This window comes from Leptinotarsa decemlineata, unplaced genomic scaffold, assembly GCF_025532065.1.
Source record: "Leptinotarsa decemlineata unplaced genomic scaffold, Ldec_3_MD MMD2_tig00003736_RagTag_RagTag, whole genome shotgun sequence".
Lineage (NCBI taxonomy): Eukaryota > Metazoa > Arthropoda > Insecta > Coleoptera > Chrysomelidae > Leptinotarsa > Leptinotarsa decemlineata.
Genome location: NW_027412593.1, coordinates 7277946 through 7294728, shown reverse-complemented (window position 1 = coordinate 7294728; position 16783 = coordinate 7277946). Strand labels below are relative to the sequence as shown.

General features: G+C 34.2%; 1 protein-coding gene across 4 annotated transcripts in view; it reads right to left on the bottom strand.

Moving 5' to 3' along the window:
• Positions 1 to 3965: 3965 nt before the first annotated feature.
• Positions 3966 to 16783, bottom strand: part of Pkn (serine/threonine-protein kinase N) — a 77441-nt gene continuing 64623 nt past the window's right edge. For all 4 annotated transcript variants that reach the window (XM_023174109.2, XM_023174111.2, XM_074178374.1 and 1 more), the window contains 2 exons: positions 16522 to 16662; positions 3966 to 8595 (listed from right to left, as the gene is read on the bottom strand). In XM_023174109.2, coding sequence (XP_023029877.1) covers positions 8452 to 8595; positions 16522 to 16662 — 285 coding nt within the window. In that variant the 3' untranslated portion in view covers positions 3966 to 8451. The remainder of the gene's footprint in view (positions 8596 to 16521; positions 16663 to 16783) is intronic.

Below are 16783 nucleotides of genomic sequence, written 5' to 3'. Positions count from 1 at the left end.
ATTCCATTCTGAATTTCCAGTGGTCAAAATCCTTGCCTTCAAATTATGCAATACAAAATTTTTTAAGAGACGCCGATCTGTTAGCCATCTTGAAAATTTAAAATGTCCTTTTTTGGTGTGATGAAATACCTTAAATTAGAGGTCAATGAACGTCAACATCAATTGCACAATAGTTGTAGTAGTAGTTTATTCAATTAAAAATAAATAAATATCGTGCAATTGATGTTGATGTTTATTGACCTCTCAGCAAGCACTGCGTTTTGTAAACCAACATTATCGAAGTGCTTGAGAAGATGCTAGTCTGGCGAGAGGTCTGGGGAGTATGGTAGGTGAGGCCAAACTGCGACGCTCAATTCTTTCAAATTTCGGACGGTGGCACATTTTTTTTTCATAGATTGTTCTAGGTACCTGCATCTCATGTGTCTTAAATCAATTTCATAATATTGCCTTATCTACTAGTCTTAAATTAATTTTACAATGTGTCCTTATGTAATAGTCAGGTAAATGTAATAATTAAAATATTTCAACAAGCTATACAGTATACTATTAGGTATTGGTCCACCATTATTATTCATAATATTATTATGTTTACTTATTTCTACATTTTCATAGGCATCTAGATGCCTGATGTTGTTAACTTGTCTAACTAATCTTAATGAACTGAAGTCTATGAAATGGTTTTGTTGCGAAATATGATGAACGACTGAAAATCTTTCCAAAGTTCTTTGGAAAGGATTTTCAAGGACCTAGGCATGAAGGTGGTTTTTAAAACAAGTCATACACTACAGATCCTTTTAGGAAGTCCAAAAGACAAAGTCGAGAATTCGGAAAAGTCTGGAATTTACGAAATTAAATGTAAGGAGTGCGATGCAAAATATTATGGACAGACAAAAAGATCTATAAAAATAAGATATAAGGAACACTTAGGACACTTTAAATATGGAAGACCTGAAAAATCAGCAGTCGGCCATCATATTTTGCAACAAACCCATTCCATAGACTTCAGTTCATTAAGATTAGTTAGACAAGTTAACAATAACAGGCATCTAGATGCCTATGAGAGTGTAGAAATAAGTAAACATAATAATATTATGAATAATAATGGTGGACCAATACCTAATAGTATCACTTGGTGATCGAAACACGTGTTGGGGGTGCTGAAATAACGGTTTGATGTTGGGAAAGAATTTCAGTAATATTCATTACTACACCAAAGGTTTCATACAGTGCATCACAAGTTTACAAGTAATTGTTGATTTCTGGGGGGAAAAGCCTTACTGTTAGTGATCAAAATATTCCTTTGCATTGTCGAAGTATATTGGTTTCAGAAGTTTAGTAATCGAAAACGGAATACTTATTGGAACTATATAACTTGTAAGCCAAATTTCACAGAATTTATTCTAATTGATTGATTTTTTTAATAAAGCTGAAATGGTTTACAGAGAGTGATGCACATTTTTTCTGAAAACAGATGCTGACATTATCTAGGCTAAAGCTCAATTTACTACCCAGAGCTGAAATGCCGCTGAATACCTTGTAAATGCTAAATCCGATGTGATTCGTATAAAAGTCTACATTTCATACACTGTAGATGATTTCGTCACTGTAGCATGTAGAAAAGTACCTGGCAAAAAGATTTGATATATTGTCACCTATGAAGGTAGTGGGGCGTTGTTAAACATGCATAGTGGTTGGCAGGTTAATATTCGACCTAGATGAATTCAGAAACCTCCAGAATTGCCAATGTAGCACCTATGACACTCAGACACTCACCGGAAACTTCCTTTCATCTTGAGTGAAAGTTATTAACTCGAATGTACGATTCGTTTGACATGTCTTCTTTGTACTGGAAATGTGTGATTTTCTCTTCGTAGATGAGGTGTTTCAATTCACAAGAAAACCATGCAGGATGAGACGATGGGATTTTTTGTTTCATGCTTGCTCAATTATTTTATGGAATAGTTCAGCTGCTACCATTACTCCTTCGTGATTAACTATATCACAAAAAAAGGATTTGTGGCTACCTCGATTAGTCAGGTCATCAAAGTTTGCTGAAAACATCAGATCAGTTCACAAACCAGTTTTGCACTATAACCTCCAGGGCAATGAACACGCTGTGTTCCATTATTGTCTGTCTCCCATGCAGCAAGAGGTAGGTGTATAACGTATCGGCCGAATCAGAGGGTAAGTAAATTGCTTCAATGACAATAGAATTCGAGCCTATAGTTAAAAGTGCAAAAACTTGTTCAACTTTTGCATTTGTGATATTGATACTTGCCGATCTAATTGAGTTATTTACACAAATCATTACACCACCTCCTCTCCCTTGGTGTTGGAAGATATGTCCCTGACCATGTGATATACAGTGTAGTAAGGAATTCCAAGTTCACCGACATCCTAGTCCTAAGTTAACCAATTCTCGGTGATACTTATCATGTCGTAGTAGGTGATGTGACACTGGGTGCAAATTACTGAAGTTTATTACGCATTCCACTGACTGTTAGTACATTGATGAATGTAATTCATGGTCTAATTTGGTATGCTGTTTCTACAGATTATCACTCAGTTCAGAATGATTTTTGAGTTCAAGCTGGGTTTCTTTGTGTAATTTGTGTTGCATTTTGGTTTTCTCCAAGTTGATGGGAAACACAAAGTCATAGAGTTTTTTTTTTGTTTGATTGCTGAAAGGCAAATTTGAGGGGTATCAAAGATAATGTATAATGGTCTGATTTTTTCAAGGTTAACTTAGCCAAGGCATACAACTTTTGATGATGATGATATTTACTTGCATCCAACCTTTTTGTGACTTAAGGACTAAGAAAATAGGCAATTGTTTATGATTTTAACACTACCGTCTAGTAAGTTGACAGAGCAATAACAGGAAATTAAAAGACAACTGTAGACATCGATGGAATTATTGGTACACATCCTAAAATATAGACGGTATGTGTCACAACTCTGGAAAATCAACCCTCCAGCAGCTAACCATATGGGTGGAGTATGGGAACGTATGATGCGTTCCGTAAAAATGGCTCTATAAGTAACTTTAAAAACGACTTGCTCCAGAGAAGATCGTCAAACTTTGATGGCAGAAATTTAATATACATTCAATACTAGACCCTCAACACATATCTCATTAGACCCTGGTAACCCAGAAGCAATCACTCCCAACAATTTTCTGTTGTAAATATTTCTAGTGAGAGTAATAAACTTGGGAGAAAACAGTGGGTCAAAGAATATCAGCCTAACCTAATTCCAAGAAGTGGCATATCAGAACTTATAATCTTTAGTTCGCATGAGTTTTTTAACATTATCATTATTAATTTTGAAATATTTTGGGCATACATGATTCGTTTGTAGGTATTTCCTGGGATTCTCGCAAAATTTAATGGCACAATTGATTAAAACAATATATTGGGTTTTTGTAGTAGATATTATATAATTTGAAGTTTTGTGTGGAATTTATTTGTAACTCGGTATATAAAAGTGCATAGGTGTAAAAAATAAAATTGGTAAGTAGAAAGTAGTGAAAATAGTCAGTCATGAAATTTAATGAAATTATCAGGTTAATCTTCCTCTTGAAGATGATCACTTGGTGATCAAAACACGTGTCGAGGTATTGAAATAACGGTTTGGTGTTGGAAAAAACTCCAGTAATATTCATGTAATTAAAGTTGTAATAAAGAATTATTCCAAGATGGAGGTACTGTACAAATCGTGAGTTAAAAGGAATGTGAAAAAAACTAATGACGTTAATTTGAATTTTCAAATTTATCTCTCGTCTTAGTGAAGTAATTGAATTTCTGGTGGTGAAATTTGGTAAAAGTTATTAGCAAATATTTCTTCTACAACCCATCATCCTTTTGGTCTACTTCATTATAGGATTGCTCACATTTTTACTACAGTGAATATCTGTAAAAATGTTACAATACCGTTTGAAAAAATAATAATAATTCATTCACAAGTGTTAAAAATTTTGGATTTTATTTTAAATAGATAAAATAATTCTATATACATATATCTATATAAAAATTAAATATGATATGCAAAAATAAATATTACTTATATCAAGTCCTGCCTCAACCATTAAGGCAACAAACCAGTGACAGTGAAAACATGATGTATATATTATATAAAGCCTAGTATCAACTACCGTTGGAAACTAAACACAAAAAATGCATGGCATAAATAAATTACGAAAAAAATAATAATAAAACAATAATGTTAAAAAGTCCTGAAAATTTAATGTTTTTCTCTATAATGAAACAACGGTTGTAAAAACTCAACAATTTCAATAATTAGCTCATATGTCGTTTTCAAATGGTTCCATATCTAACTTGAGGAATTTTAAATTCCAAATCTGTTATTGAGATGATTTTTGCTTTTAGTTAAACAGTACTGTCAATAAAATGAACACCACTCAGAATGAAAAATAAGAAATACTCTCATGAACATTTTCAGCAGAACAAACTGAACTGAAAATTAATAATGCCCTTCCACTACAAGTTAAGGGCGCGTACTGTTTCATGAAGCAATTGTTTTCCATCTTATCACATTCCATTCAAATTACACGGCAACTACTACAAAATGAAGATACAATAATCACTTACTCAAAATTGTATGAATACCTTGTTCTCATTGTCCTTAGAGTTCAATTTCAGTTAAAGTTGCAGTGCACTTTGTTGGAATACATCAAGACCGGCAGTGATGATATTGAACTATATGAAACAGTATTTTAGCCTTTACTTCATTACCCGGAAACTGTTAATTGGAAAATTATCAAGTCATGTTGCAATCACAATTTATATAATCTGAATACATAATTTGTTTCTAGTTTAGATGGAAATCTGTCATATTTTGCAAAATATATTATGAAAGGTGTCAATCACATGATAAAATTCTTCATTTGATTACACAGGCCAATATTTTTCATGAATGAAGACTAGATGCGGAAGCTTTGATGTGCTGAATCAGTATCCTACCTCGGAATCTCTTAATCACACCAGAATTTAGAAAATTTATAATCTAGACCTTTTTACAAAAAATCATTTACGCATATAAAGAACAACTCTTTCCAATAAAAGGTAAAAATGGAACGCTCTGGCATAGAATAAATCCAAAACAAGCACTTTTCCCAATCACCAGAAATGCAATACTCCCCTCGTGGCGCGTTTCACCAGACAAGTTGGCGTCTTCATGAGATGAAGTTAGCATCTTTCGAAAATGGCAAATTGGTTGGCCAAACGCGCCTCAAGAATAATATATTGCATTTCTGGTGATTGGAAAAAAGTGCTTGTTTTGGATTTACAACTCTTTCTTCTTCCAACTCATTTTGAATTTTTACATATGTGGTATTTTCTTTCAGAGATATAGTCAATTGAAATTTGTCGAATACATTTTTATAAATCGTTGAATGTCAGATACTATAATCTCAAACCTCCTAACGCTATAACATAATGATGCTTAACCTCATACCATAATGGTTTGAATTTATTTTGAGGAATTTGAGATCGCGTTCAGCCCTCTTACCCTTCAGTTCTGCTCTATTAATTTCATAAATGAATATAGGAAAGGTTTCACCAGTATTTAAAAGTATCAAAAAGGGTTGCTCGAACATTTATAGGCAAATTTTGATATTCGGGTAAGAATGTATTTCAAAAAGCACGGATTACAGAATTAGTTACCTTGGAAATCATTACAGTCAACAGACGAAAGCAAAATATGCTGCTGAGTATCTTTAGACTTGTGTAAAGCATTTGATAGTCAATCATAAAATTTTAGTAAAAAAAATATTCAACTTCAGTGTCAGGGGAAAATTTTTGGAATTGGTTAAAAATTATTTGAAAAACAGAAAAAAATTGGTGGGTAGTTAAAGCTTGACACAATATATTACTTGAAGTGTGTATTAGGCCCAAACTTTTTTATTTTATATGAACTCAATATCAAATTTCAAAATTAGGGGACAGGTCAACCTTGGTGCTGATGATACAACCTTATATAAAAAAAAAGGTTAATGTCATATATGAATATGTTCAAAAAGATCTAACTATAACATCAATGTGATTTCCGACACATACACTAACATTTAATTTTGATAAATCATCATTTATGTATACTCACAGAAGTAAAATCAATAATGTTACATCCCACTTTCTTTTTATGAGAAAATCATTTCGTATAACTTCCTGATTGCTTCAATAACCAATATCATTATTATCATTATTTTGCACAAAATCAATATATATTTAAATCTGTGTATGTATATATGTATATTTTGCTGGAGTTTGTTGTTGTTTATTAATTACTACATTTCCTGTTATAAATATTATTGCTTCTTGAAAAAAAAATGTTATCATCATTATTTATTTAGATTCAATTACCTAATTCCCATTTGTGATGTTACCATCCAAAATACTTTGAAACCTTTACAAAACATTGCAAAATAGGGTAATCGAAATGTCTATAATTATAATAAAGAAATAAACTGTTTCAATATAAACCAATCCAACAAATCATTACGGAACAAACCAAGGAAATGTTATTTATAATTGGTTATCAAGAAGAATAAAAAAATACAAAATCCATAGTGAAATTCAAAAACAAATAAAAAATATTTTTTAGGAAGTTACCCGAAGATTACCGGGACCGGACGAAGGTTGACGAAGTTCGCGTGAGCCGGCCGGCTCGGTATCAGTGTGTCACATCGCGGGCGCGTGTTTATATTGTTTTTGCATTTATTATTATTCATATTCTGAAAGTTTTTTGTAGGATAGTGCTTCATTGAATGCTAGTAAATGGCTGTAAAAATGAGCATTAACTTTAACATTGAGTATATTAACAATAATAAAACTTTTCAAAATAAAATAAGACATTAAAGCGGCTCTTAATTTACTATTTTTGGACAGAAACAAGAATCGACGATTTGACGCATTTGAGCAAAAAAAAAACATGATTCGTTGCAAGTACACCTACAAAATGTAAGGAGTTTGTTTGTATTGGGCTCCCTCGACATTCGTGTTCAATTAGATTCTGTATATAGAACAAATGTTCAAAAATTTAATGAACGAATTGACAAGAATAGGTATATATTATCACCCTTTATTGAATGCTTCAAGTTTTGAAGTGTATTTGAATTGACTTTGCGAATGTTGTTGAATTCCGTGGGCTAATCGATTTTGTGTCCAAGTTAGATATAGTGATGAGAAATCTCGCATCGTCTACAGTGTTCAAAGATACGGCAAAAAGTATTCAAAACGAAATTTTGGAATCCATTTTGTTTGTATACCACGAAGAATTGTTGGAGATTATAAAAAAAATGTGATTACGTCTCACAATTGAAAAGAAATTCATTCAACCAATACCAGACTTCAATAAAAAAATGTGAAATAAATCAATGAATCGATTTAATATATAAAAAGTAATCAAAGTTCTATACCTATCTTTTTATGTTATTTTTAGTATCTAACTTTTATTATAGCAACTGTTACAATAGACACTATGTATAAATACTCTGGAAAGAGCACCATCACTGCCATAACCCACCAGCCACCTCTGTATTTGAATTTCTGAGGTTGCATACAATAAAAATTAAGCTGGCACATTTGAAAGGACTCCTCCATTCAGAAATCATGATCATATATGGTTTTTCATTATTGAAATAACATTTTTTGAGAATACTGGTACGTGCCTATTTATTATCTTGTCTATCCAAATGTTCCCGGTCAATCCCTTTTTATATACCTATTAATATTTTCACTTAATCTTTATAGTGAAACGTCTTTACTAAAAAGTTTTTTCCTATCTTGGAAAAAAAAACATACTTTTTTGAAACTTTCTGCAGTTGATTCCATTTTTTTTATTCAACATTAAAATAAGAAATGATGCGGAAATTTCAACGTTTTTCATGAGGCAGGATAAAAAATCAGCAGCAAAGTCTAGTCAGAACACAATTATTGTTACAATACCTGTCAATTCACTGGTACCATAACTGTCAATTCATTTTTCAAGTTGAAAATAAAAATAGATTATAACATGACTCGTTTCTGTTTAAATGGCATTTCACAAAGTACTGAATTGAGCTAATAATATATTCACCCAGAAACTCAATAATTATTCAATAATGGATACTCATTAAAACATCAGCATCACCAAGAAGTTATTTAAAAATATGCAAACATACTTCTTTAATTTCCTCAATTGCAACAAGGCTTTGGAGCATAAACAGTGTTAATGCACACTCAGTAAAATATCACTTTTGTTCATCGGGCTTATTTTATAGGAATTAATTCGATATACTATCTAGTCATGCTTAAACTTGTTATAAAATATTCATATATATACTTTCTCCTCAACAACATTCAAGAGTCTTTAGGTAAAATAAAAACTATAATTGTTAATAAAACTTCATCAAAATGAATAGATTTTTGTCCATTTCGAATACCAATACTACTGTCAGCACCAGTCAGCAATGTAGGTGAAATCTCTAAACAAGTTTTGATCTTGGCCAGACAGGTGCCTCGGCTCCTTTGGCGGTGTGAGCTGTGGCCTTTCCGAGGTGAATTCTTCATCGAAATTGCTGACATCTTCCATTGAATTCTAAAAAAAAAAAGATTATAAATGTTCCTTATCGTCAAAAAATGTAACTATATCTTAAAAAGACTTGATAGAGACACATCATTACAAGATGTATTAATAATAATGAATATTATGAATACACTGATCCTTTCATTTAAGATATGTTTCGTTACACAGTAGATCAGGTTCAACAGGTACCAGTCCAACTGTAAATAGTATTATGAAAAATGTATAATTATTCGCATGTCAGTCTGAATATTATTGCCTAGGGTAGAGCAAGAGACGTTTCAAGGGTATTTATAGCTCAGAAGCGAATTTTACGGCTAATTTTCAACGTTAAATTTCAGAACGATTGTCGACCCATTTTCATCAATCATAAAATCCTAACCGCACCTTCAATTTATATTTTCAAATGTTCGCCAGGCAAAATTTACCTCTTTATTGCTCTGACACATTTGAACATAGTTACAATACATACTTCAGTAACCTTTTGAGAATCCCACAACATAGAATGTCACTTATAAAAACTATCTTCGTTATTATAGCATAAAATTTTATAACAAACTGCCAAATGAGGTGAAACATATGAGAAGCGATGAAATCTTCCGAAATTAGGTAAAAATTTTGCTATTAGAGATGTTACTACAGTTACAAAGATTTTCTAGGTGATAAACTTTGTAAATATTAATGATGACATCTGACCAAAACCATACATTTCATATATTCGAATTTGTATATACTTTGAGTCACATGTACCACCTACTTTATTTATATCTAAGTAAATTGACTATATACTTCATGTGTCCAAAATGGTGAATAAACAATAATACAGAGAGAGAGAGAGCCTCACCACAATACTAGACAGGCTAGCCAATTAAATATTCCTATCTCAACAAGTAGTCAAATCAAATAAAGATGGTAAATGCTGGTCCCACCCGGCGTTGCCCGGTGAGATACCATGGCAACGGCTTAGGCAGCGTGAAGTTGCTTTCGGGCTAACATTTCGTTACTGTGTCGATGTTTCTGGTTTCAAGGGTGGGGATATAAGGAAAAATGCATGATGGCGCTCCTAGGGTCAAAATACTCCAGAGATAAAATAACTCCCCAATTGGATCTCCTGGTGGGGGCTGATTCAAGGGCATCATCCTGCAGAAGTTATTCGAAAACCACTATTTCTGCAGTTGCTAAGAGGCCCACTAGCAAATTCAACATCGATTTCTGCAACATCAGAGGACTCAACTCAAATATAAACTCAGTGCACCAACATCTGCAATCAAATAGTCCTCATATTCTTGCACTCACAGAAACCAAAGTCAGTGCTTTAACTAACCCCATCAATTTTCTATATCCAGGCTATGATTTCCACTCCTGGATATAATTTCAGGAGGGACAATTCCGCTTTCTGCTTCGATAAGTTTGTTGGGGGTTAAAATGGACACCAATATGTCTTGGCACAATGATGTTGCTGGAATTGCAAAGGCTGCTTCTCAAAAGCTTGGAACACTGTTTCGAACCAGAAAACTGTACACACCTCAGCAACTTTTGATGCTTTATAAAGCTCAGACTTTTTTTGGAGTATTTTTCTCATGTATGGAGCTCTGCCCCCAAACATACCCTGAAGTTGCTGGATTTCATCCAGAAAAGAGCCATCCGCCTGACTGGAGACGCGAACATCACGTGCAACCTTGATAGTCTGGAACATCGAAGAAAAGTTGGAGATTTGTCTCTCTTCTATAGGTACTTTCACGGGAAGTGTTCAAGTGACTTGGCACATTTGATTCCACCAAGAGCGGTACATATCAGAAATACGCGACGGACTGTGGCTGCTCATCGTTTTGAGGTTCAACTCAGTACACCTCAAACTTCACTGTTTAAGAACTCTCATCTGGAGAACTGCGTTTATGTGGAATAAACTTCCTGAGAACGTTTTTCCAAATGGATTTAATCTCTTCCAATTCAAATCCAATGTGAATAGCTACTTTCGCACAGGCATCGCTCTGACTGCGCCTTGAAGATTTTCCTATAGTGCTTGTGTTTTGTCCTGTAAAGAAAAGAACTTGTACTTCTTGGCGAGGGCGAGGCGGCTGGTTGTGATTATCCAGTATATAACAATAATAGAATTTGAAGGTTCGGCTAGTTATCATCAATATAAGAAAAATATTTCCATTTGAAGAAATTTATGACTACTGTCACTTTTCGAAATTAGTTAGTCAAATCCAGGAGGAAAACAACATATAATTCCAGTGCTAAGCTGAGTATCCTTAAAATATATCTTTGATACATCAAACACCTAATTTGCTCAGTTTAAACAGAATCTTAAGCTCCAGTGATCCTTTGCCGAATACGATGAATCCATACTTTCAGTTCTACGATCAAAACCCCCTCGATCAGATTCCTTCACGCATTCTCTGGATTCGCAACCACCACACGATTTTTCAAAGTTCCCGGTAATCCAATTTTCAGAACATGAAGTATCGGAGGCAATTAAATCTTTTCGTTCTGGTTCTGCTGGTGGTGTAGATTCTTTTCGCCCTAGCCACATGCAGGACCTCATTAGTCATAGCTCTGGAAATTCAGGACAGAAACTTCTTTCTTCTGTTACAAAATTATGTAACTTCATGTTAAGGTTTTTCCAGAAATTTATCCTTTACTTTTTGGCGCTTCACTGTGTGCCCTTTGGAAAAAGGATGGAGGATTAGACCGTCGGACCTTTTATCGTCGATTGATAGGTAAACTTGGTTGTATGAGGATTAAAGAAGAACTAGGATCGATGTTACGTCCACTACAGTTTGGTTTTGGTACTGCAAGTGGATGTGAAGCTATTGCTCATGCTGCTCGTAGATATAATCTTCATCCAAATTCCGAATCAAAAATTTTCCTGAAAATAGATTTCAAAAATACTTTCAACATGATTGATAGAAACATCATGTTTCATAAGGTTAAAGATTCGTTTCCAGGATTATATTCCTTCTTAAGTCAGTGTTATAAATCAGCCTCCTATTTGAGTTTTGGTGAACATCTGAATCTGAGAGAGGTGTTCAACAAGGAGATCCCTTAGGACCTACTCTTTTTTGTCTGAACATCGACGCACTCACTAGAAGTTTATCAATCGCCGGCGATGAAAACATTGTTTCAAAAGATTTAGAAAAAATCATTGATTATTCAAAATACTTTGGACTTGAACTAAATTTTGATAAATGCGAGTTGATTACTCTTTCAACTCCGACTATTCGAGAAAAACGGGAATCACTTTAATTGCTGACCAGCAGATTGAATGAACTTCCTAAACACGTTGCATTTTTTCTATTAGAAAATTTTTTGGCGATTCCAAGTACGCCCTCAGATGTTTCTCCACATGGTCAAGTCAGTAAGAGCTTGATGAATTTGATAATTTACTCCATAGCACGACGGAATATGTTACAAACGATTATTTCAATAATGATATGGCTCCAAGCAACCCTTCATGTAATACTTAGCAGACTAAGGCTACATTCGGTTTCTTCCTTAGCTTTACCAGCTTTTCTGACGTGAGTCAATGGTGTTTCTGATCTTATTGCTTCCATCCTTCCTTCTATATTTCTCAATATCAAAGAAGTTTCTATGCCAAAGGTGAATCACGTTGGCTTGCCGTAACTAATATTGCTCCTCCTACAGATAAAAAGAAAATACGAAGGGCATGGGACCGACCTCTTCTGAACATTATAAATGACGAACTTCTGAAATCTACAAGTGTATACGATAAGGCTCGTCTGAAAGTAGCAATGACCCAGGAATCGGGTGCTTGGTTGCATCTCTTGGAACACTATTAGATGATGAATCTTTCAGAATCGCAGTAGGACTTAGGATGGGTTTATCGGTTTATCTATTTGTGTGCCTTATACTTATGTTTGCGGTAGTGTAGTTGATGATAAAGGTACACATGGTTTGAGTTGCAGAAGTGCAGTGTGTACATTTCGACATCACCAGGTGAATAACATATTGAAACAGCCTATGGTGTCAGCGGATGTTCCTGCAATTCTGGAATCCTTAGGTACCAGTCGGGACGATGGAAAACGACCAGATGGTATGTCTCTCATACCATGAAATTACGGTAAACCTGTGGTATGGGACTTCACTTGTGTTGAAACGGTCGCGACTTCCTACCTAGCGGAAAGTTCGAAGTCTGCTGAAACTGCAGCATTGTCTGGCGAAAAATATACGCAAAAAATACCAAAATCTTGCTAACAACTACCTGTTCCATCCAGTAGCAGTTGAAACTTTTGGTGTTTATGGCTCGGAGTCTCTGTTATTCGTTCATGAACTTGGATGGAGATTAGACCAAGCAACAAAAGGTTACCTTTCTACTTCTTTTATGATAGAAAGAATTAGTATTGCTATTCAACGTGGTAATGCTGCTTTGGTCCTTGGAACTCCTTCCTCTTCCACATAATTTCAGTATGGAACTAAAATCTCTTCAAAAAAGCCGAGATATGTGTATATTCATCAGTCTCCTATCAAGGTTAATTCGCAAGTGATTGATCCACCTTCTTCTTTTTCAATGCGGTCCTTGGACATAGGCCATTCTTGCTCCCCAAATATGAGCTGCAGTCCTCGTGGTTTTGGTTCCCTATGGAACATGTTCTTCCTTACGATTCAGTGGACAGTTGTCCTGAAAATCTTGCGAAGAAAATTGGATTATATAATTTAGGAAACACTTGCTACGTGAATAGCATTTTATAAGTGTTGTTCATGACAAAGAATTTCAAGAACGAGGTTTTAACGATGAACGAGACTGTTTCCTACTTATTCACCAAACTCAAACACCTGTTCATGCAGCTGCAGTTTCATAAGACTGTATCATTTTTCCCACCAACCGATTTCCTAGAGTCTTTGAAGTACACTAGATACTCATTAGGACAACAAGAGGATTGTTCCGAATTCTTAGGGTTCTTGTTGAATACTCTTTGTGTGCAGTAAAATAGCAGAATCAATACTCCTGACTGCTCTGGATTGAATGATTCCGTACAGTATATTTCGTCTTGTGTTTGTAGATATTTTGCTGGTAAAATCCTCACTCGTTTACTTTGTAGTCAATCCAGTGAGTCCAGTCAATCTAATAATAACACTGATGATCTTCAAACATGAGTCAACCGCTGAGGGAAGCACCAAACTCTTACGAAAGTTGGAAACAGATGAACACTTTAATCTAGCAGACCACTATTTTAATCTTTATGCAGTCATTGTTCACTGTGGTTCTGGCGTTGAATTTGGTCATTATTACGCATTGGTCAAAGACGAAACGGACTGGTTCAAGTTTGACGATAGTAGTGTCACCAAATATTCCGGCAATATCTTTAATTTATTGGAGCCTCTGGAGACACCCAACATTTTATTCTATGAAAGAGTGGACATTGGCAGATTAAGATCTTCGGATAATGTGGTGCTGCAGGTTTTTCCGGATTTTCCTGCAACTGAAAAAGCAAATGCGCAATGTTCCTCCTAACGAAAATCAGGTAGTTTTCATAAAAGAGCTCTAAAACAACGCATTTTAAACTCATCATTTCAAACTTTTTCTTTAAAAAATTATTTAAATACTTAAAAAAGAGGAATAAAATATTCAACATTTAAAGGGATTCGTTTCTATTTCACCATTTGGCTAATAAAGGACAATGAATCTGTTACCTGTATGAGACAAACAAAGACGACATATTTCAGAGGCGTGCTGTTCTGTTTACTTATGTTCCGAGTTCCGAGACATTCTGTGACATATGACATTTTGTGCACCTAACCTATCTTCCTCTATATAAATAAATAACAAAACAACTGTTGTTTATGTGGTTGTGTGTTGTTTATGTCCCTTAATTGTTGATTTATAAAGATAATTTTACTTTTTTTAAGTAGAATATCTAGGTACATATAAATTATTTCAACTTGATATGGGCGCTGTTTCTAATATGTGAATTTATTTATTTATTTATTTATAAAATATAAAATAATAATGAAATTTCAATTTTACAACATTATCACTAATCATAAATAGAAATCAATTGAACAACAATCTAGCTATTTGTTTTTCAAATCCTTTTAAAAATTAAAATCCAACATTTGAAACACCAATTTGAATACTTTTAGAAGTGAATTTTAAAAACTCATGAATTAAACTCAACTTCATTTTGTTCAAACTTGCATTTGCTGTAATAACCTAAATTGAGGAACATTCCCCATTGGAATTATTCAAGTCGCCCCGGAGCGCCAATTAATTTTTGTTGTTGTTTCATAATTTCATAATTTGTATTACTTTCTGTTTTTATATATTTCAATTAGAACTCAATTATATACAGTGTCATCCCCAAAGTATGCACCATATGAGAAACTTATTTATAAGGATTTTTCGACAAAAAGTTATTTCTGATAAAATTTTGGTGCAAAGTTATTTTATTTTTTGTTAACATTGAAAATTACTCAAAATTATTATACAGTATTGTATCAAGAACTCAATATTCAATAATATCAAATTACAAAACATCAAAATAAAATAGGTATTTCGGAACAAACTCATTAATTTTCTGGAGATTCAACTTAAAACACTTATTTTAGACAAGAAAATCTGATAAAGAGATATTAGCCTTGAAGATAAGCCTCGAAGTGGTCGACCTACAGTAATCCAGGACGAGGATTTGAGGACCCATCACGAACGGTGCGTGGGATGGCGGAAGAATAGGGCGTCAGCTATAATGCGGTTTTTGATGGTTGAAAACGTATTGGAAAGATCATGAAACTCCAAAAGTGGGTGCCCCACGATTTGAATGATCGACAGAAATTGTCACGTTTCAAAGTTTGTATCTTCTTTGCGCAACCAAAACGATTGTTTTTATATCGGATTGTCAAGTGTGATGAAAAGTGGATCCTCTACGTTAATAGGAGACATTCAGGATAGTGGTTGGACGCCGATGAGCCACCCAGGCACTTCCGAAGACCCACCAAAAAAGACCATGGTTACTGTATGGTGGTCAGCGTCTGGTGTGATACACTATAACTGCAATCGGACCAAACCATTATCATCATCATCCTATTGTGAGGAAATCGATGAAATGTACCGAAAATTGCGTCAGCAGCATCTTGCACTGGTCAATCTAAGGGGTCCGATCGTGCTCCACGACAATGCCTGTCCGCAAGTTTCACAAATCACCTTCTGGAAATTCAGCGAATTGGGCTTCGAAGCTCTGTCTCACCCAACACACTTCCTTGACCCCTCGCCAACCTACCCACTACCAACTTTTCCAGCACTTCGATAACTTTCTCGTCGGTAAAACCTTCGACAATCAGGACTAGGCAAAAACAGCCTTGTCGACTTCATCGAATCCCGAGCACACAATTTTTATTCTGATGGAATTAAATGACCTATGTTTCGTTAACAAAAGTACGCTGATTCAAATATCGCTTATTTCGATTAAAATAAATAAGTAATCACCGAGATATTACAGTTTAAAGTAGACTCATAAACCCAATTCCACTGACAATACCACCACTACAAAAGTGGATTTCTCTACTGGATTAGAAGAAGAGGAAAATTTGATTTATTTGTCCAAGGAATAAATATGTTCAAAGAGTGTAAATCAAATCAAGATTCTGTTAGAGTATTGAGATGAAGGAGTACAGTTATTAAAATATGTGTAAAAATTTCAGATGTTAATGCATTGGACTTTTTAAAATATTCTAATGTACAGGTATAAACAAGGGGTATAAGAAATATTGGTTATTTGAAAGTTTTTCTTTTTTTCTCTCTATAAAAACTTACTAATCCCATTACCAACACTTGGGTATAACACATTTCATTTGTCCTATTTTGACTTTTCCGTTTATCAAGGAAAAACGTTATAATAATAGAACCTATGATAGCAACACATTTAATACTATGGTAGGTTGAAATGTGTGCTATATTATAGAAAAGAAAATAATTCAACTTACCACTGTTGGTACGAACGGTGGTGGTATCCGTCGATGAAGCAATTCTTCCCATTGTATATGTCTGAAGAATGCCTGTTTCTTCACGTCTTCAGCATCTCGTTCACTTGAACCCAACCTTCTATCAGGACTCTTACGGAGTAACTGTACATACAAAATTATACTATGAGTATGGAATTAGAAAATGCCAAATCATTATATCTCATTGGGCGATTCAAGGTATATAAGTTTATGGTTATCATTATATCTCATTGGACGATTAAAG